We start from the raw sequence: 22,621 nt of genomic DNA, 5'->3' as shown, positions 1-22,621 counted from the left end.
TTTGTGAAAACACACTAATTATAGAATAAACCGTTCTCTTCTGAAATCAATATTATATCATAACAGGCAAGTTACCATTAATAGTTTTATTTTTCGGTAGGTACCAGCACACATGTTTCTTTAATCAGGGAACAGCATTAACAGTCTATCTACTGTATCTCTCAATAATCCACCCATCCAACAATAATCTATTTCAGTACCAAGTGTTTGTGTTGAGGATCCGGCACTAAGTAACAACCGGAATGTACTGTGCAGGGTCTGTGAAGTCAATGTTTGCAATGGAATCTCAATAAAAAAAAAAAAAACATATCAATGATGCAGCCTGTAAATAATTGTTGTTGTAAACACGTTGCCGTCTAGAGAAGACATGAAAACGTAAGAGTTTTCTAAAAAAAAAAACCCGATTGTGTATGGCATCCCCGTTATCTGATGCTTCTCCCGGGGCTTTCATGCAAAAAGCTGAGTAGAGGTGTCCATGTCTCCAATGTGTCCACGTGTTGTAAAGACAAATAATTGTACTTCCAGTATTATTATTAGCTGGAAAGGGCCAGTTCCTATTTCTAACATTTTGCTCATCTGCACATTTTATGGCTACCATAGTCCTCACATATACAGATGCGGACCGGCCGAGGGGGTTTAGGGGGGGGGGGGGGATGGGCAGTGCGTGCATAGTACTCGTCTGGTATAATGGTAGGGAAAACACTGCAGATGTCCCATTCCTGTCTTCTCCCTTTAGGAGAATAATACCTAGCTTCATGACTTGGCTTTCGTATTACATCCTTCCTTTAGTATCATGTCGGTATTTCCTTTCTCAACTCCACTATCAACTTCAACTTTTGGTACCTGTAATGAACGCTCTGCTTTGTGCCGATAAGGCAATCTAAATCCGCTTAGCATCCCAAGTGTTAAATCCAGCTGGGAATGGGGTAGCTGCACTCCTGTATGCTCACTCTTCTACATGGTGGTAGCTGAAGCCTGATGACAAGTCTTTTGTGCGATTTTGCACAAAACAATGAAATGTGTCCACATGGATTTTCTGAAAGCCGGTTGAAGAATGGTCTCAGCATGTGGAAACAAAACAAGGGTGTTATGCCGGCTTGCTTGTGAACTGGGTTTCCACATTTTAGGCTGAGAAAAGGTAAAATTGTGCAAAGCTAAATTGTGGCTTTTATTCGAAAAAACATTTGCTCTCCCATGCATGCTGTAATGTCTACTGCCTTGACAAAAATGAACACACCAGTGTAGGCATAAAAACAAACACGCGCCTCGAGCCCCGCAGCTGTTTCAAGAGTATCTAATACTAATTACACAGAGCTATTTAAATATTTGATGAAGAAAAACATGATCAAATGTAAAATTTAAGTAAAGGCTAATGTGACAGAAAGGGTCACAGGATCTTGAAAATCAAAACCAAAAATGTGTTAAACATTTATTGCAGTATGCCTCAAAGAGATTTCTTTTTGTTGCAAAGGAAGGGTGCAAGGGTGACAAAACCGCAAATGTGAGGAGTTCATTCTAGGGGCATAACAGATATGCAAAGTAAATGTTGAAATGCATGAGATGGAAACTCATACAGTGAAAAAAGAGGAAGGGGGTTCCCATATATATATATATATATATATATATATATATATATATGCTTTCTATCTATCATGGCAATTACATAACATGTTATTTAGCTGACGCTTTTATTCAAAGCAACCTTCAATAGTATATCATTTATATAATTTGCAAGCAATTTTATATGGTCACCAAAAAAATTCCCTTTGTGCGCAAACGCAATATTTAACTTAATAGTAATTGTGCGTAAAAAGGTGAGGAGGGGGTCTATAATAATAATTTAAAGCATTATTTGGACACCGTGAATATCCATAAAAAAATGTCAGCGAATCAAGTCGGTGGTTATCAGGTTTTTGGTCTTGATCAACAGACCCAACTAACATCCCTCATTTCATTTAGCTGACGCTTTGATCCAAAGCGACTTACAAATACATGCATAACCCAGAACAACAAGAATCAAGAAAGCCAAACTAAAGTGCTTTCAGTAAGTGCTAATAAAGTGCTACCTTGCTCAGCTATAGTTGGTGGAGGTGGCTCTCCAAGCCTTCTGTGGTGTGGACCTGATCCGGGGGCCGCACAGCACACAAATACCTTTTTTTGTTTTTGAAAAGCCACTGGTAACCAGTGATGGAGCGGAGGAGCTGAGTGGTGTGAATTCAGGCTAAACACCGGCTCAGCTGCTGCTTAGAGGGAGTTACAACAGTCAAGAAGTGAGATGACCAGAGCCTCCCGAGCGAGAAGGGAACGTGTCCTCCTGCCGTTGGCAGCACGACTCTACGGAGACGTGTTGCTGCTGCATTTTTTGGCAGTGAGGGGAAAGTCGACTGTCACACCGAGGTGCCCAGCGGTCCGGGATGGGGTCGTTGGTGGGACAGCCCTGGAAGGAAGTTCAGACTTGTGAAGGTTGGTTTTCAGCTGCTGTGCAGTCATCCACTGAAAGATGTCAGCAGACAATGTGCTGCGGCGCCAACACAACAAATGACTAAAATCTTTCGCGCAATTTAGTCTGCATACTCGTTTTGCCTAAACTGGCATCAAATCGGGTTTGTACTGTTGCATTGTGGGTGGTTTGTGCAAATGGACAATGATCAGCTCCACCCAGAGCTCCCCGCTTAGGCCCTGACAATCAGCCGGATGGAATGACACACTTTGCGCTGTTCTCTCCTCTGATTCACACTTTTAATAAGTGATCTATCCTTTTGGTCAATTTTAGTCTCGCACCGCACATGCCGTTAGCGTTCTATATTAGTCTGCCAGGTAGCTATCACATTAATTCGTATTGCATATGCTTATTGGTAGCATGGCATCCGTTCTCATGCATATTTCTTCACAGGCTTCTGCCAGCCTTTCACATGAGAGTCAGGGAGACATTTCATATTGGTAATTTCCTTGGCTCTTTCTCTCCAGGGCTAACCATGCAATCTGCGTCTTTCATCTTCCTTGCTTCTCCTCAAACTACCTTTGCCTACTATCCCCTCTCCCTTTTAAGTGTCAGCATTGTTTCCCTACTTCCCTCCCTCTCAATGCTAACGTCCATTGTGCCGTCCTTAACATGTTCTTCTCCATGAAAGCTTCTTTGTGTACTTCTCTCATCCCTAATGACAGGGTCGGCATGTCCCCACGTCGTGAACTGCTAAAGGCTGGTGAAAACTTAAGAGGTTTAGAGAGGACTACATCAATTTCCCAGGCAGATGAAGAGAGGGAACACATTCTTTTGAAAATAAAATAATCATAGACTGGTCTCACAGAAACCAAGAGCCACAGGATCACAGTTCTCATACACTTCTAGTTGTTTTTACTCCATGTTTCCTTTATTTAGGCTTGTCAGCCTTTCATCCTCCATGCAGAAACTATTCCTCCCCCTACATGAACTCTCTTTGGGCTCAGAATGCTGATTCAGGCTTTTCAATTTGACATATTAACTCCATATCTCCCTTGATTGCACTAATTCCACTCTGCCTCGAGTGTGGTCAGTGAATACACTTCTTTAAAAAAAACGTTACGTATTGACAGCAAATGTATGTCAGAGGCCATATGTTGGGAAGCACGCTAACATCCGGCAGCTTATGTTGCGTAACGTTTTGCTGTTATCATTCAGCCCTACAGCCATTTCAATTCCATTGGACGTGTAGATAGCCATGCTTTGTGTCATCTCAGAAAGAAGAATGAAGCTTAATCTAGAGTAAATAGACCTCATCTTGCACGAGTTTGTCAGTTACAAATATGAAAAGCTCGCGACACTCCTTCCAAATCACTTTGGCTGAACAGGATATTATGGCGGCACATTTGTCTGCACTTCAAGATTCTGGACGTCCGTGGCAGTGTTTATTGACTGTAAATTCATTATACAGGCAGACAAACAGTTCTTGTACAAAACACATGCTATCAAAATAAGCCATCCGACAGAAAAGATGTGCATTCATTTAGTTGAAATCCTATTGAAGTCCTATATATTCTAAATGAACTAAGACACATTTCCTTGAATTAGGATAATTATAAATCTGCATTCTTTCTTCTGCATGATTTTACTTCATCTTGATGCCCGTGTTAAGGTCCGTTAATAGTTTTTATCTTTTCACCATCATATACCTTAGAATTTATTAAAGGATAATATCACTCTGTGTGCATTTGCATGATGTCACAGCAACCCTTAGAGATTTCAAAGATCTTTTCATAATATATGGATATAATCTCTTGCTTTTTGAACAAACTCAAATAGATAGCCATACAGTACACATTTTACATCAAGAGTTTATTTCAGCACCTAAACCGTTTGTATGTATTTATCAATATGTCCCTTTTTTTCACTTAGCAATCTGGCCTGGCGAGAGTCTTTTACCAGATACAGATGGATTTACCATTAGATAGTGACAAATGGAAGATGCAGCTGAGCTGTTTTCAGCACTTACAGCTCCTTTGGGAGCCGGTACTCACCACTCTGCAAACCACACTGACCCCCCCCCCCCCCCCCCACGATCTTAATTGAACGAGTGGCTGTGCAGCCAATTGATTCAGACTGACTTGCATTTCTGGTCATTTCAAGTGGATGATGTAGTGTGACCTGTGGGTCAAAGTATGCTGCGATCTGGACCATAAGTCATTGATTTTAGTCGAAATGTGTTGGACTATACGTCTTGATCTCTGTGCGTACATGGAAGAAAAAGAACAAAGACAAAATGGCTGCTGTATTTGGACTGACTGCAGTAGATCTAACGAGATGATAAATATTCCTCTGGTGTCCATGCAAAATATGAGGTTGTAATAAACTCTTTACGAAATGCATTGCTGTAACAAAAGGAGCGTTTCAGAAGGCTGGGAGTCCGACGGAGGTCTCCCAAAAATAATAAAGTGGAGGCAATACGTTTCAGTCCGGTGATATTCGTCAAGAAAAAGAAAAAAACCTCCATTATCCAAAAGTAAAAAATGTGTCAGTGAGCCACACTCACACTCTTGGAAACATTAGCACTTTTCTATTTTTTTGGAGTCCATCCCAGATATTATTGTCCTGTGTAAATCAAACAATCATGACCAAATTCATTATTTACGTTAATATCTAGAGAATAATTTTAAACACAAATATAATAGTGACTCGATTTTAAATATTTGGTTGAAAGGAACAGATGTGGTTCAAGAAAATTGCCATAAACTGTGGATGTTAAGTTTTCACAGACATAAAAGCATTTCTTTTGGTTTTAGTCAGGCAGGTCATGCATAACCACATGCAGGGATTAAGACAACCCCTGCAGAACTGTACCCTTCCACTCCAAAAGACTAATTCATTTTGACTCCATTTCATCATCAAAAGCACAAGGTGCTGTTGCTGTGTATTTGCTGTGTATATCCAGTTACTTATTAATGCAACTGCAACTTGAAAACAATACTCACTGGCAATGCTGCATAAATGAGACGGAGTAAGCAAACCCGTGTCTCTAAACAAAGGTCAGGGTCATGACAGACTCCAACAATAATGTCATAGTGGATCAAAGGTTCTTATTTGTATCCATAGTTCCTGCTTTGCACTAATGGATGGCAGACAAGACAGAGCTGTATCTTCATTTGCTTTTGTCCACCATTATTTATTCAGCAAGGTTTGTCCTTTTGTGTGCATGTGTGTTTGTTTGGGAGGCATTACAGCTTTGAATGTGTCCGTGTCCCTGGGGAATGATCTCTTCCGACTTACAGTGGTGTATTTTAAAGTTAGATAAAGGTTCTTACAGGCACTAAAATATCAGCATCAGCAAAGAGTCACAAGGAAGCGTTTGAAAGGAAAACTACTCAATGACTATTTAGAAACAGTAAAAGTAAAATTTTGAATTAGACTTCAACCTAGGGGTTCAATATTTGCATTTTTGATAGTGGAGTAGTAATCCTTCCAAAACATACTGTAAATCTACTATCTGTTCATATAATACTCTTACCGTTTGTTTTTGTTTTTTCAGGGACAGCTTTACAGTGCATCAAAGGGATGACCAGAACACCTTGGAACTGTGATTAAATTGCCAGGTAAGAACTAAATTAGACAAAGCCAGAAGCAATACCTGGACCACCAGGACAAATTGCGTGTGTTGCTCTTGTTAATTGTGTAGAATACGTATTTTTTAACCTGAAATCTAATTATCGAAAAGGTAAAATCATGCATATGTAATACTGATCATCAAAAGATATTCAGACATTTGAGTGAAAGTAACTTTGGTAACAATACATAAAATACTTTTTATTCACTCACCCTAAAAAAAGACCTTTTCAGCTTAAATAAATCATCCTGATGTTCTCGGTAAACCACACTTCATAAGGCGTGGGATCACAGCGCAGTCGAAAGGTCTCTAATTCTCAGTGGATTGGAAACTATAAATCACTAGAATGTTTCTGTGTCTTCTGTCCTTTGGATGCTGGGATTAGCTTCCAGACATCTGTGATTGTGAAAAGGATTTAATGGGGAAAGTAAATGAATGTCTAAATAAAAGAGCTATATACAGTTTTTGCTTTTAGCTATCATTTATTCGAGCGATTTCATGGCTGAGCCATTGAAGATGATCGAAGTTACATTATGTGCCTTTGAACTCGTCATATGTTTGATGGTTTGCAGGGATCAGAAAAATTAGCATCATTTTAAAATGTAAGCTTTTGCCACCTAAATATAGGACTTGAATTTTCAGCTAGGAATTTTTACACTTTCTATTAGAATCAAGCACATGATGATGAATTGTATCTGTTATTATTCATCCAAGGCCAGAATATTAACTAACTACAGTGTTGAGTATTGCTTTTAAGCAACAGTAGAGCTAGTATATTTGAGTCTATTTCATGACTGTGTTGAATAATTACCGAAGCAATAGCTTTGAAATTTTAACCCACAATTTTAAACTTGTCACCTTCATCATTTTGGCAATGCTTGGTGCAATGTGCAAATCAAATTTAAAAACAATAAATGCACTGTTAATTGTTCTTGTGAAATATTAAATAGCAAACGAACATGAGCTACCTCATTGAAGGATTTTAAGTGCTTGAAAATGATTAATTGAAGATAGTACAGAGGGAGCCTTGTCGGTCGTACAGTGGGTTTTACCTAATCAAAGTACTGCACTAAATGAGAAATGACACGTGGCTGCGCTGATGCATGAGATGGAAAGTATGATACTAATTCACCCAAATATAAAAATGGGAAGAGTGTTATGACTCTCAGTACCTCAGACTGTAAGAATTCCATTTTCACCAGACATTTCACCTTTGTGTCAGGCGATATTTCGTTGTTTTGTTCACAAAGAGGTACTTTGGACAGCGCACAGAAAAACGCCTCTGGTGTGAACAACCCTGCTGCAACTCATGCATGTTCCTTTCACTACACATCTGTTCTACTTTTGGTGTGAGCTACTGTCACAGTGTGTGGGAGCTTTTACTTGCAGCCACTGTTCCTCTAGGCCGACAATGCCTTGGTCTATGTTGGCCATATGTCATTATTTTAGGTTCTATTATCTTTTCCACAGTAAACCATTTTTTTTCCTGCTGGTGCAGGATCAGGCACTGACTATCTGGTATCTTTCATCGTCTGTTATTTTAGATTGTGTTGGAAATGTAAGAGTTGCACGCAATCAATTGAATACAATTCAAATCTCTGTTGCATTGGTCTCATTTGAAGTCATTTACTTCAAACACCCCTTCATTTAATGCTATACAGACATTGAGGGACAAAATCACAATCACCTTAAGACTGGCCTATTACAACTAAAATTGTGTAATACACCTCCCAACAGAGTCTGTGTGGGCTTCACTATCTTTTCTTTTAATACTGGCATTAATAGGAAAATACCTTGATGGTTTGTTTTATGTAATATTCTTAACTGCAATATAGAAAGTTGTTAAGTAAATTCACACCTAAACCCCCCTTTTTTCCCCTTTGCTCTGTGAATTTGCCCTCCAATGTGGCTGTGAGCTCACACTGAGTTGAGGTGAAGTGGTCAAAGGGATTATAAGTGTTCAACAAGTAAACTTGAGTTCCCCTGACTTAACTTATTTAATCTTAACTGATACCACAGCTTCCGGTTTGGCCTGTAGTTTGCAGATATCATCAGTGTGCTCCCAATCTCCCCCTTATCTCACATGTGCTCTCAATCCCTAGACTCAATACTGTGCAGCCTGGATGTCCGGGTTTGCAGCCTCAGAATGACCATTGCTCGGCTCGGTCACACTGAAAGTGATTGGTGCTAACCCCCGACCTCAACCGGGCACCTGAGCGACAGCCGTATTACAGACACACTCCTTTATCCCACGTCCTTGAAGGGTAACAGACATTTTCTGCCCACAGCCTCCCGGAAATGCTCATAGGATGGAAATTGGTTCAAGAAATGCCTCTTGTCACCCACAAACCCCCAATGTCAGAAACAGACATGTTATCATGTACACAGCTTGTAAAGATTTGCCCAAGCTAAAAGGCACACATCATAGATGCACGTAAATAAAAAACGTCTTCGCCTTCTTCAGAAATAACAGACAGCCAAATAGCTCCTGTGCGGAATGGACTAGATTGATTTCAAATAGCTATTTTAAGCCTTAGTAATCCCCATCACCGTGTGTGTGTGTGTGTGTGTGTGTGTGTGTGGGGGGGGGTTGTTACAAGCTTTTACAGATTTACATGTGTTTGTATCCTTGCACGCTAAATAAACCCCTGGTCGGACATTCCATGTCCTGAGAGGCCAATTGAAATTACTGCTGTTTATTTATCAGGAAAATGTTATGCTTGGGGGGGCCATCTTCTGAGGGGGAGGCCAATTGCTCCGTAAAGAAGTGGCCCATACATGAATAACAAGCGAGGTGCCATAATGACACATCATCTCAAACACACTGGTGACAAACCGCTTCCTAAAGCAGATACTGGAACATTGACTCACAATCAAAGCGTCACGACAATGGCATATTTTAAAAAATAGAGAAAGACACGTCATTGAAAACAGCACGATGCGTTATGTTTGCATGTAGTGCTAATGGATATTAAAAAAAGAAACGGTTAACACTTACAGGGTGACAAAATCTCTTACTCATATTAGAAGCTTAACCCACAGCAAGTTTGAAGCAAACAGTGGCCAACTTTGCAACCTACTCAAGTAGTGAGGACATTTGAGCAAACTCCAATGATAATTCTTTGTCATATGTCAGTCGATTTTAATGTTTAAAAAATGAATAACTTAGAAATACAAATAAATTCCCTTAAGCTTATATTAATATTCTTATGTCTTAATCTAACTAATTGTGCCTTTCATAATGCAGCTCAGTATTTCTGAGAGTTACATTGTTCCACATTAATGTTTTCAGGTTCAGAATTACTGTACTATTGTTTTTATTGAATAATGGCAAAATGAATACCTTAATATAATTTGTCTCCATGGATTTGTGTTACCAACCCTTTAGAAGCAAACAATTGAGTTTCAGGTTTTTAAATGAGCAGTCTAATAAGCAGATGGAAAAACAAAGAAGCTTGCCGGAAATGAGCATGTCTGGGTACAGTGATAATTATAAGTCAGACTGCTTGGAGGCGTTTCTTTGTTCATGTGTTTAAAACCCACACCACAAAAACTTAACCTTCCCAGTTACTTTACTCGATGATGATGATGATATACCACTCTTCTCCACATACCCTTTCTTATTATATTGCATAAAAGACAGGACACAAAGGTCAAAAGTGTTTTCTTCATGTGAGAATCTACACATCTTGAACAGTTTCCGAATGCCAGTACACATGCTATTAGAATAGGAAGGTAACTGTGAGCTGAGAGGGGTAGCTTGCCACACATAAAATGATTTTTTATATCTGAAGGTACAATTGTTCATTAGATTGCGTTTTTCTCTACTTACGTCCCCCCCATTGTATGTTTCTAACCAGCCCCTCCAACCAACCGTTCCTTCAATGATCACACTTTGCTTCACCTCCATTTGCAGTTTAAGTTAAGAACTTGAAACAAAGCTACTTGAACACAGATCTCCAGAAGTACATTCAAATACACACAATACATGAATTGGGTTGATGTTTTTGAGGTCAAGAAACAGGCAAAAACTACCCACTTATGGGATTGTGAGTATGATTGAAATGACCAAATAAGGTGTGATTTCTAAATTAGGAATGCTTCAATTGTGAAGTACCTTCCTAATATATGTATGTATATGCATGGAATGACGATTGAATTGGTGTTTCTTAGATTAATCAAATTATTTTCACCATCTTGTTATAGATGAGACCTACAAACTGTGAATGGCACCATGTCAGGCTGTGGGCCGGGGAGCAGCTGTCGGTGTGTCTCACTCACAGAGTACTCGGCATGTCGGTTTCACTTGGCCGGTCAAAACTTAAGACAATAAGAAAGAAATACAGTATGATTCCTCGTTGTCTTTTTTAACTCACAGCCATCCTGAACATTTTATTTTGCGCCTCAAAATCAGAGGATTGATCTGTCGCTTGAACTGAGGAAAAGACGGGGGCAGTTGTACACAATTCACACACTAACACATATTTCAGTATTTACATACATACAGTATATACTATACCTAAAGGGCCAAAACTGTGCAATGTATGATTGTACAAAATTGACCAGACTTGACCAACAATAGTGATAAACATGATAAGACAATAGAACTGGAGAAAACTGGAGAATGAGTCATGTAGGGGTTAGCATTTGAGAGCGAGTTTGAAGAGGTAGGTTTTGAGGGCTTGTTTGATTGATGATACGGTGGTAGCCTGGCGCATTTGGATGGGCAGCGTGTTCCAGAGGGGAGGTGCAGCAGCTGAGAAAGCCTTGTCGCCCCAGGTCCGATGCTTGGTCCTGTAACCTGTATTTTACCGGGAGCCAGTGAAGGTTGCATAGGACCGGGGTGATGTGTTCATGGCGGCGTGTGAATGTGAGCAGTCGAGCGGCAGCGTTCCGGACGCATTGCAGTTCGTTGAGGATTTTGTTGGGAGAGCCGTAGAGGATGCTGTTGCATTAGTCGAGTCTGGAGGTTATGAGGGCATGGATGAGAATTTCGGTGGTAGCAGAGGAGAGGTATGGTTTGAGCCGTGCAATGTTTCTGAGGTGGAAGAAGACAGTCTTGATGATGTGGTTGGCATTGGGTAGGAAAGAAAGGGTGGGGTCGAGGATGATACCAAGGTTAAGGGGGAGGCTGGAGGGGGTGACGATGGAGCCATCAATGTTGAGAGCGAAGGTCTGGGCTGAGCGGATGACGGTGGTAGGGCCGATGATGAGGATTTCAGATGTATTGTTGAGTTTGAGAAAGTTCTGTTTCATCCAAGATTTTATGTCAGTGAGACAGACAGTGATTGGAGTGGGTGACTGCGGTGATGCTCATGGAGGAGAAGTAGAGTTGTGTGTCGTCGGCGTAGCAGTGGAAGTTGAGGTCATAACGATGGATGATTAATCCAAGGGGAAGGATGTAAATGATGATGAAAAAGAGGGGACCAAGAACGGAACCTTGTGGGACACCATGGGTGACTGGGGAGGTGGAGGATTTACAGTTGTTTATGGCAATGAAATGATATCGGTTTGAGAGATATGAGGTGAACCAGGAGAGGGCAGTGCCAGCTATGCCATGGGAGTACTGGAGACGTGAGAGGAGGATAGAGTGGTTGATTGTGTCAAGGGCAGCGCTGAGGTCAAGGAGAATGAGGATGGTGAGGAAGCCAGAGTCAGCAGAGAGGAGTAGGTAATTTTGTATGGAGTATGTGTTTTGAGCAGAATCCGGATTGGAAGCGTTCATAAAGATTATGGTGATTGAGGTGGGACTCCACAGTTTTCTCAAGAACTTTGGACAGGTACAGGAGGTTGGAGATTGGTCGGTAGTTGTTGGGGATGTCAGGGTCGAGACCAGGTTTTTTCAGCACGGGGGTGACAGCAGCGAGCTTAAGTGAGGGGGGGTTATGAAACCAAAGGACAGTGAGGAGTTGATAATGTTAGTGATGAGAAGGGAGATGATAATCAAACGTTTTTTCTTAGTGCTAAGTTAGAGAATCATTGCCCTGTTTTGGTTGAAGAATGCAAGGTCAGAGGGCAAGCAGGATGTGCCGAGCAGGCAGACACAAGTCTGACAAGGATGGAGGTTAGTGACACATCAAGTATTATACAACACACACACACACTTTGGTTGTTTTGTTTTGTTTACATTACGATTAGAAGACCCTTAAATCGTATGTGACTGAGTCTTGTGTGGTGGGGGAAGAACCTGCTCCCCCTCTACACCAGTTTAGGGCCAATAGAAATCTTTCCATTTCCTGTCTTAGAAGGGTTATAAAACATGATGTTCTTCCTGATTTGAGTTAGTTGTTCTTCCGGCCTGCGGGCTGACAGGATTGCTCCTGCCTTCGCAAACGCAGCGCTGTTACTTGACCTGTGATCTGACAAATAAATCTCCCAGAACGAGAGAAGTTGTTCGGCTGAATTCTTCCAGACGTCCCCATCCAGGCTTTCAATTTTTGAACACGTTCGCTCCTTCTTTTTCATTCTAACAGAGAGGAGGAGGGGAGGGGGTTAAGGGCACAGTTGGAGGACTTCGCACTGGAGACTATGGAGGAAACGTTTGTTTCAGTGATTGGGCTGAAGCATGAGAAGGAGTGACTTGGAAGGCGGGGAGATTCATTTTGAGGACCAGGGGCAGTGTGTGGGGGGGGTGGGACAGCCAGCTGGTTGTGTATTGCAATTATGTTATCGGTGAAAAATGATAGAAATGAGTTGCATTTGCTGGTGGTGAATGAGGTGGAGATAATGTCGATGGGCTTGAGAGGTTGATGGTGGAGAAAAGCGTTTTCGGGTTGTTGGAGCCAGATTTGATGATGTGGGAGTAATAAGAGGAACGAGTGGTGTTGAGGGCATCTCTGTATTGTTGTTGGTGGAGTTTGTAGGCCTGGAGGTGAACAGTGATTAAATTAGTTAAATTGTGTAATCATTTGGTTCACATGTATTTTAATGTATGTGTTAAGAAGTATTAGTGACAAATAAATTAATGAAAGACTAATAGGGTGAGATGTAAATACTGAAAGCTAAATACAAATGAAATTCAAATATTCTTTAATAACCTCACACAAGTAATTTTTTAGCTGTTCGGAAACAGCAACAACCAGTAAATTTGGCCAAACTAATAGAAAAAAAGACTTCCATTAATATATATTTAATTAAAAATATAGCAGGTAAGCAGTTGAGTAACACACTGTTTTCAGTCTCAAAGTAGCTAACACAAATGTATCACAAGATACGCAGCAGTGCCTGACAGTGGCTCAAGGAGAGTATGCTGTGTCGTCAAATTCTTTAACACTGGCCAAACACTTGAAAAAAGCATAATATCCCTATAGGATAGCTGACTTCTTCTAAAGCGTTCTTTGCAGTAGTCAATGAGTGTTCTGCATGTGTATCCGGTGATGCTAGAGCAGAGAGAGATGGAAAAGAGCACAGGGCTTGTATGCAGGTGCGTTCCTTGCACACTGGAATCCACAAAGGATTCTGGTTTATATTTGGAACTGTAGCAAGATTTCTGGCATTATCAAGGAGTGACCTAATTTGATTAATATCTCATTAATCTCTTCCTCTTTAACACTCTCTCTTCCACTCTTTCCAGCGTATATGCCAACTCCCACACACATCTCTCACTCTAAAGTATCCATGCCTCGTGTTCAATGTGTTTGAACTCTAAAGAGGAGTGACAGACAGGAGACTTATAGTTTTGGGTTCTTGAGTATTAGGGAAGTTTTTGCAGATTGATGGAGAGTTCTTACCTTTCAAATGAAGCATGAATTATCGGCAAAGACAGGAAAAAATTTGTTGGCCATTGCTCAGGAAAATAAAACAGAAAGAAATTGCTGCGCTTTTTACCCGGCAGTGGAAAAGCCTATTTTAAGGGCCTTTCGCCCAAGAAGAATTTCCCTTAGCACTGCTAAATAATTTATTCTGTCTTTTCTGGCTGATTGCAAAAATAAAAGAGTGGTTTGATGAAAAATGGGATTTATGCATGCATAAAATACATAAAGAATGAAAATAGTGTAGAGGCACGCATGACCAGTTGAATAGATGTCAGCTACTTGGCAAATTATGGGATGTCATTAGGGTCAGCGCTGTAGGCAATAACATGCAGTTCCCTTAATGCAGATATTCCATTTTTAGCAGACCAGCAGAATTTATTCAGTTTGTGAATATCAACAGCTGTATGCTCTCAATTGCCTGTGGAAACGTAGTTGACATTTTTTGTATTTATCTCATAATGAATTATATTTAATTTCTATTTAATATTTATGATACATCTTCATTCCGTATGTTTAGGATTGAATGTGAGAGTGTTAGGGCTGGAAAGCGTGGTCATTGCATGCCGTGAGTCTGTACTATGAATCAGAAGGATAGCTAACCAATATCAATAAGAATAAGACTGACCCTGAAATTATGCAGTATGAGTATTAATTAGTTGTATCAAGGAAAGAGATATACATTGTTTTTACGGCTGGAACAGTTAATTCCCATTGGTTACCTTTAAGTGGCCTAATGGCAGGTTTCTGGAAAAAAGCTGCTTGGTACAATAACCAAGTTAAAAAATTTGTTGACCAATTAAAGGATCTCGGCTTTGTTGCGGGTGAGTTTAATTATACTTACCAGTGTGTAAGACCTTCAACAAAATATAGCTGTGTGCTACAGAGTTAGTGTTAGATGAGCATGAAGTAGCTCAGCTGAGACTGAATAAAAACTAACTCTCAAACAAATCCAGGAGCAGAGTGTAAATCCAGGAGCAGGGGAGACATTTCAGAGCAAGAATTTCAAAAACACACAAAAGCAGCCTTAGTGTGGAAGGAACACTCTGACACTTAAGCACAGGAAATCTGTGCAACAGCTGATATATCTGAGTGCAAGCATACCGTTGGAGCCGAAAAAAACAGATCCATGCGCAAGTAGGGACTGTCATTACTAGAGTAATAACAGGATTTTTCAGAGAAAGCACTACAAAATCTGAAGCGAAATCATTGGGTCATACTCTCAAATTGAAATATCACGCTCTCGACTAAAGATATAGCAATTGCTATGAAACACATATTTATCTGTTAAATTCAAAAATATGGATGTTCTAGTAAATGTATCATGTAATGCTTCTATTAAAAGATTGTCCTCATTACCATAACACATTTATATAGATCATCTGAATTGACGTCTTTTGATATTGAATGTTGACGATATATCCTTTTTGTCATCTATGCTGCAGCATAGACACACGAAGAGTCTATTTTTATATTTGGATTCAGTGTGAATTATTTCCACTTCATATACCAGAAATGAATTCACAAATGTTGCAGATCTTGCTCAACTTTGCACTAATCTGGGTCATTCTTTTCTGTTCTCCACCAGACATAAAGGCAATTGACAGTTCGTAATCTGTTAGGGCAAAATTCCTTCACTCTGCTAATTGAATCTAATTGTGTTGCTTTCATGAGGAAGCATTGTTTTGGCCATAATTTAGATCTTCTTCAGTTTAATCTGTTCAAAAGGAGGATGGGTAGATAGTGAGATGAGATATGCGGATTCCTTATCTGGGGATAATGATTCAAAAATCTATACTGTGCATTGTATTCGGTCTTATTATTGATGGAAGGTCTCTTTGAAAAAGCATTGAATTTGACAGAATAATAAAAGCGTGTGGTTTCACTTTTATTATAATTCATTCCTGAGGCTCAATTGTTAAATGCAAGGTTTTCATTTCTAACAAATTTAAGCTGCAATAAAGAAATGTGATCACTATGAACCCTGTCAAATTTGCCTGGACCCCAGCATGGAAACACATGCTTTCTCCACCCTCAGGCTATTGCTACTTGGAATTTAAATTTTGTAATGGAAGAATAAATGGAGTCAGTAATCAAGCAATTAATCAGTAGTTACAGTAATAGCCTGCTCATGAAGTTAAGAGCTGTCTGTTGCAGATTAGGCTGTTCGTTGAACATACTGCATAGAAACGAAACACATTGTGATCCCACAACAGCTGCCCACGTGTTTAATGTGTTTGATTCTGTTTAGAAATCAACTATCATGCTAATGCTGCTACACATAGTGTGTGTGTGTGATTTTATATGTTCAACTTCTCTTCTTCAACTTCTCTCAGGAGAGTGAAAGGAATCTATTTTTGTATGGCAATGATTCAAAATAATGTTGGAATGAATTTTTTTGGCTGTGTGACCAGCTAAACATTATTGTGACAGCTTCAGTTAGCATGCACATCGCATATATATAACTCAATAACTTACAACTACTCGATGTTCTTGTGTTCACTTAGTAATAACTGATAAAGACTAAATTGTGTCTTTATGAAGTCATCTTTTGTATCCCAACAGTTAATGAGAATGCCAGATTCCCTTTTAAAACTCACAGCACCTGTATATGACTACACTTTTTCTTCACACTGGAGGGTTTTATTTATAGCTATACCTTCATCCTTTGCAGTGTTTCCTTGCTTTCTACCTTTCATTCCTATTATATGAATGGCACCTTTTCTAACCGTATTGTGCAACCACAAAAACATAAGCAACTTTAAATGAACTGGTAGCAAATAGAACACAGGAACATAAAATGGAATGAATAAATTAAATAAGCACCATCATCATCATCATCTTCGCTCTTCGCACACAGTAAATCTAACTAAATCTACAATGTTTGTATTTCTGCAGTTTCCTCTGGTGAAATACATAAAGAGTCACACAAACAAATTCCCCAGCACTACTTTTGTCTTTCTTGTTTGACATTCCAGTCACATACGTGCCTTTGAGGAACTGAGAGTTGCAATCAGACGTACCCAGATTTCTTGACTCGAAGGATTGGTGGGTGGCAAGCTTCCTTGTTATTTATGTCTCTCGAGTCTCAAATAGAACTGACTCAACACAGCAGTAGTAGCTGGTTTTCCTCCCTTCCCGTCCTCCTCCCACAGAGATCCAGCACAGAAGAACATATTCTTTGTGATTTTATTTTATGTGACTGAGATTGCATGGAGGACAGTGTACCCATAAACACAGATGGATGTAAGGCGCATCACAGTTACAAGTTTATATCTGTATTTTCTATGTATGTGATTATGTGACCCACAGACCCTCACATTTAATTTTTGGAGATTTCAAATTTGCTATACTTAGTAATTTAATGCTAATGATTGGAAGTGACATATGACAGCCCAATTATCTGATGTATCTCTTCTGTCTCTCTCTTTCATTTCAGCGAGGCCAAATCCTCATTCCAAAGAGTGCAAAACCAGTCAATGAATTATGAATGTTAAACAAGATGACCTCCTCTCAGCAGCAGCAGATGATGCGAGGTCCTAGGTGGAACCGGGCCTTGTCCGACCCTTTTTTTGTGCTGCTTCTGGCCCTCCAGCTGCTGGTGGTGGCAGGGCTGGTGCGTGCGCAGACATGCCCCTCTGTCTGCTCCTGTAGCAACCAGTTCAGCAAAGTCATCTGCACCCGGCGAGGCCTGCGAGATGTCCCTGATGGCATTTCTACCAACACCCGATACCTGAACCTGCAAGAAAACCTAATTCAGGTGATAAAGGTGGACAGTTTCAAGCACTTAAGACATCTGGAGATTCTCCAGCTGAGCAAAAACCACATACGCAAAATTGAGTTGGGGGCCTTTAATGGACTGGCCAGCCTCAATACCTTGGAGCTTTTTGATAACCGCCTCACCACTATCCCCAACGGGGCATTTGAGTACCTGTCCAAACTAAAGGAGCTTTGGCTGAGGAATAACCCCGTAGAGAGCATTCCCTCCTATGCTTTCAACAGAGTGCCCTCATTACGCCGGTTGGACCTTGGGGAGCTCAAACGGCTCTCCTACATATCTGAGGGTGCCTTTGAAGGGCTGAGCAATCTGCGCTACCTAAATCTGGGAATGTGTAATCTGAAGGAAATTCCCAATCTCATTCCCCTAGTGAGGCTGGATGAACTGGAGATGTCAGGGAACCAGCTCGCAGTTATCCGACCTGGCTCTTTTAAGGGGCTCATCCATTTGCAGAAGCTATGGATGATGCATGCTCAAATCCAGACAATAGAAAGGAACTCTTTTGATGACCTGCAGTCACTAGTGGAGCTCAATCTAGCCCATAACAATCTTACCCTTTTGCCCCATGATCTCTTCACTCCTTTACATCACCTGGAGAGGGTACACTTGCACCACAACCCGTGGAATTGTAACTGTGACATCCTCTGGCTCAGCTGGTGGCTGAAGGAGATGGTACCAGCTAACACCAGCTGCTGTGCCCGTTGCAGCTCACCAACCCACCACAAAGGACGATACATTGGCGAGCTGGACCAGAACCACTTTCACTGTTATGCTCCTGTTATTGTGGAGCCTCCTGCAGATCTAAATGTGACAGAAGGAAGCGCTGCAGAGTTGAAATGCAGAGCCAGCTCTTTGACGTCGGTAAGCTGGATTACACCCAATGGTTCCATCATGACACACGGAGCTTACAAAATCAGAATATCTGTGCTTACCGATGGCACCCTGAACTTTACCAACGTTACCATGCAGGACACCGGCACATACACGTGTATGGTCAGTAATTCTGCAGGAAACACAACAGCATCTGCCACGCTCAATGTGTCCTCCACTGAGAACAGCAGCTTCAGCTACTTCACCACAGTGACAGTGGAGACAATAGAATCACCACACAATGAAGCCTTCACCATTGCTGTGCAACAGAAGGTGGGGCCCACCCCTTCAGCTGGTACATGGGAGTCTGTTTCGCCAACCTCTACAACAACCACAACAGTCCGGACTCCCCTCTACACCCGCACCACAGAGAAGACTTACACAGTCCCAGTCACAGAACTGGTTGGGAATGGTCCACTGAATGGTTTGGATGAGGTCATGAAGACAACCAAGATCATCATTGGCTGTTTTGTTGCAATCACACTCATGGCAGCAGTCATGTTGATCATCTTTTACAAGATGCGTAAACAGCACCACCAGCAGAACCACCATGCACCCACACGCACCATTGAGATCATCAATGTGGACGAGGACTGTGTAACTGGGGGCCAGGGCATGGAAGGGCACCTGACCCTGCCTCCTCTTGAGCATGAGCACCTCAACCACTACAACGCCTACAAGACTGCATACAATCATGTCTCCACTATCAACTCTCTACACAGTTCAGCCCACGAACCTTTGTTAATTCGGGCCAGCTCAAAAGACAATGTACAGGAGACCCAAATCTAATTCATTTGTTTGTTTTTTTCAAAATGTGACATTTAACTAATGGAATGACATGAAGTCATTAGTGACGGGACATAACAGACTATTTGGTTTTGAGAACTATGGCTCAAAAACGGAGGAACAGAATTTTGGCAAATTTGTGGCTGGTGATGTTTATTCAATGACTTTAGGAATTAGGGTAAAAAAAAGTGTCTTTACATAACAGAAGTTATTTATTTAAGAAAAAAGCTATTGTGGTTAAATCAAGAAAAAAAGTTTATTCTGCATTTATTTTTTCAGCACTGATTTTTTTTCTTCTCCTTCCTCTCATTTCAAGAGATTGGATTATTTTCAAACTCAGTTTGAACACATGTTGGGGAAAACCTACTGAAAAAAAAAAAATCATTCATCATGTTGTTTCTGGATAAACTGCAACCTTTGAATCAGACTTAATTTCCCCTATCTATCAGAGCACATTAGTGATTTTCTCCAGCTCTGGATAAAGTGATGAAATCTTCATCACTGAGATTAGTTGGAAGATACATCCATGTTCAATATCTCACAGAGAGTGACGTAAATGTCAGAATTTGATCATAATTCATTATTTAATCATATCTGTCAGATACACTTTAAGCACGCTCTGTTTTGCAATCAAAAGACTGAGGATCGTGGGGAATATGTCCTTTTGTTCTGCTGTTGTAAAAATAGACGCTCGGCATTAGAAGCGCATTTAAGTTAAATTCACTTATGTTGATTAACTATGAAAAGTCTCACATTTGTTTTTGTGTTTCTGATGAATATGCAAAATGTTATCCCCAATCTCCTCTTTTCTGACTCAAGTTACCAGCTTCTCGTGGATGTATTCTAACCATTATAGAGAACGTTCCATTAAAAGACCAATTTGGATTCAGAGGGACATGATACAGGAACAGCATTAATTGGTACTTTAGAATCTGCATAATTGTGAATAAAAATGTAGGAGAGTCTTGTGAAGAATGTAGATGATCTTAAATTATGGCAAAATTTCACTGCCTCGAAATGTTTTCAATGTATCATGACCTCACTTTTACATAACAGGGCTTTGTAGTGTGGCGTTTAAAAGGAGACTGCTTTCAAGGCATCTATTTCATGCTGGGACCCCTTACCTCATCTGCTATACTGCAGGACTGAGTGCTGTCAGAAGCAGACTGATGAGCAGACGAAAGAGCTTAAACCCTTTATACAGCTGCCTGAGCACATTGCCTGTCATCTGTGTGCCACACTTTCACATGGGCAGTGCCTGGCACCTCCAGATTCACACCCTGCCCCTGCCAACCACAGGACTTGGCCCCGAGCAGCAGGGATTATGCTGTGAGAGGCTTTAGGAGTGAATGTGTGGGATTGGGCATCAACCAGATGTTTGGGTTGCACCTGCGTCTATCCCTCTCCCTTTGAAACGACGCAATTTCCATTTTAATTGATGTGCTCATAGCTTTTGGATGAACGCAGCTCTGCACGCAGCCATACACTGGAAACCATTTCGAAGTCCCCGTTGTGAAAATGGCAGCGGGCAACATCAATTCAGAGGTTAGGCAGACATTTGTCAGATTCAACACTTACATAGCGGGCCCCCAAGAATATTTTTATGAGATACCTGCAGTCTTTTCTCCACTTACATGAAAATATATATATGAAAGTTAGGCCACTTTCTTGCTTTAGTCAATAAGGACATGTATAAAAGACAATGGCTCATTAAAAAATACGGTTACAGATAGTAGCATGCGCTTTTTTTGGAGCCACCATTCACTCCTCTAAACTTGAAGCCCAAATTTCACGATTCATATGCTCCTCAATAGACTTAAAAAGGTATATTTATGAGAAGTATATGGCTTTTTTTTTTCAAAGATCCAATACTAGTTTCATCTTGGGTTAATGGTTGGATTTTACTCCTGTTAAATAATCCATATCTCTACTGTCCACGTGCATGCTCCTGTTTTTCTAAACTTTAATTTTACAGTTTGGTTTAAACAAAAACACTTTCAAGCTCATCGGGTGTCCATTTAGGTAGAGCCTATTATAGCACTCATCCTGTCCTTTATCTGGCTAAATTCACTCTGAACTACATTTGCTAGCCCCTGAACATTCTTAAAGAAAGCAGAGTAGCTGGATACGTTTTACGGGAGTTCACTTCCCACATTTCAGAATAAAGACAAACAATAAACTACTTACAGCCACCATTGAAGCCAATACTAGATGGAGTGTTTTATCCTCGAAAAAGATGTGTGAAAAAATAAGCTGCTTCCGATAACTTGATGTCTCAATTATGGAAAAAAAAGGAAAATAAATGAGCTAGAAATATAAGAACGATAGTTAATTCTGGAGTTGTTTAGTAAACTAGTTTAATTCCACTTTGAATTCTTAGTCCCCAGATCTTTTTAGTCCAGCCAGAGGGATATATTGCTATCATTATTTTTTTTGTCACCCCTTGACACAACGTATCCCACAATTGCACTTCTGTAGAATGAGATGGGTTTCTATCATTTTTCTGTGTTTCAGTTGCTAATGGTTGGATAATCACAGTTGTACTCAGTTTACTTGAGACTTCAACCATTCTCCCTTTTGCCTTTTGTTGGAGGTAAATTGTCTGAAAATTTACATGGTCAATTTGTTGCATTTTAGTCAAGCTGTCTCATGTATGTAAGATATCTAAATATTTTGTCAATTTTCCTTTTTTTTTTACATGTTTTCTCAGAGGGAATGCTGTTTTAGTGGTAGATTTATATAAAAATACATTTTTAGAATAAAATAAAACAAAAAAATGGATACATAATGATTTTACTTGTGCCAACAACCTGTTCTAAAACTGAAAAAGAGAAACATGCTGTAAAAGAGTAAGAGTTGATTTTCATGTTAGCATTCTTTCAAGACCTTTAAAAAGATATGGAGATTGATTATAGAGACCAGAGTTTGTAGTTACACAAAATATGGTTAAATAAACTATTGTTGTTTTTCTGCATCGTCTGGTTCTTGCTTTCATTCTGGTTCTTGCTTTCAAGAGCATGATAGATTTTCTAACAGTATTAAGTCGTTATCTACAAATCAAAGCACATTTCTACCAACATGTTTTCTTTTATTAAAAAATATATTAATTTCTAACTGTGTCCAGTCATAATTGGAAGTGGAAAGAAACATTTGAGGGCTTGGTTAATAGATGACTGTCATTTTTCTCCATGGGTATTGAATGTATATTCATGTTGAGAGTATTCTCGTTTGATAAAGTACTCACAAGGGACTGTTTCTTTACTGATTTAGTCTGAGTTTGTTAATAACCATACAAGGGCCAACAACACAGTACAAGAACAAGCAAACAAAAATGCATCAACAAAAACATTACAATCAGGCAA

General features: G+C 40.1%; 1 protein-coding gene across 6 annotated transcripts in view; it reads left to right on the top strand.

Moving 5' to 3' along the window:
- The window catches only part of lrrc4ca (leucine rich repeat containing 4C, genome duplicate a), a 36,551-nt gene extending 14,320 nt beyond the window's left edge, over positions 1 to 22,231 (top strand). For 4 of the 6 annotated variants that reach the window (XM_037450922.2, XM_062563025.1, XM_062563022.1 and 1 more), the window contains 2 exons: positions 6,000 to 6,063; positions 17,265 to 22,231. In XM_037450922.2, the coding sequence (XP_037306819.2) occupies positions 17,316 to 19,262 (1,947 nt within the window). In that variant the 5' untranslated portion in view covers positions 6,000 to 6,063; positions 17,265 to 17,315 and the 3' untranslated portion in view covers positions 19,263 to 22,231. Of the gene's footprint in view, positions 1 to 5,999; positions 6,064 to 8,362; positions 8,432 to 16,803; positions 16,874 to 17,264 lie in introns of all 6 variants that reach the window. The other 2 variants (XM_062563023.1, XM_062563024.1) reach the window with 2 other exon arrangements.
- The last annotated feature ends 390 nt before the right edge of the window (positions 22,232 to 22,621 follow it).

The sequence above is a fragment of the Pungitius pungitius genome, chromosome 6 (genome assembly GCF_949316345.1).
Source record: "Pungitius pungitius chromosome 6, fPunPun2.1, whole genome shotgun sequence".
NCBI classification, from domain to species: domain Eukaryota; kingdom Metazoa; phylum Chordata; class Actinopteri; order Perciformes; family Gasterosteidae; genus Pungitius; species Pungitius pungitius.
The sequence above is the reverse complement of the archived record's forward strand: the minus strand, read 5'-3'. Positions and strand labels throughout refer to the sequence as shown.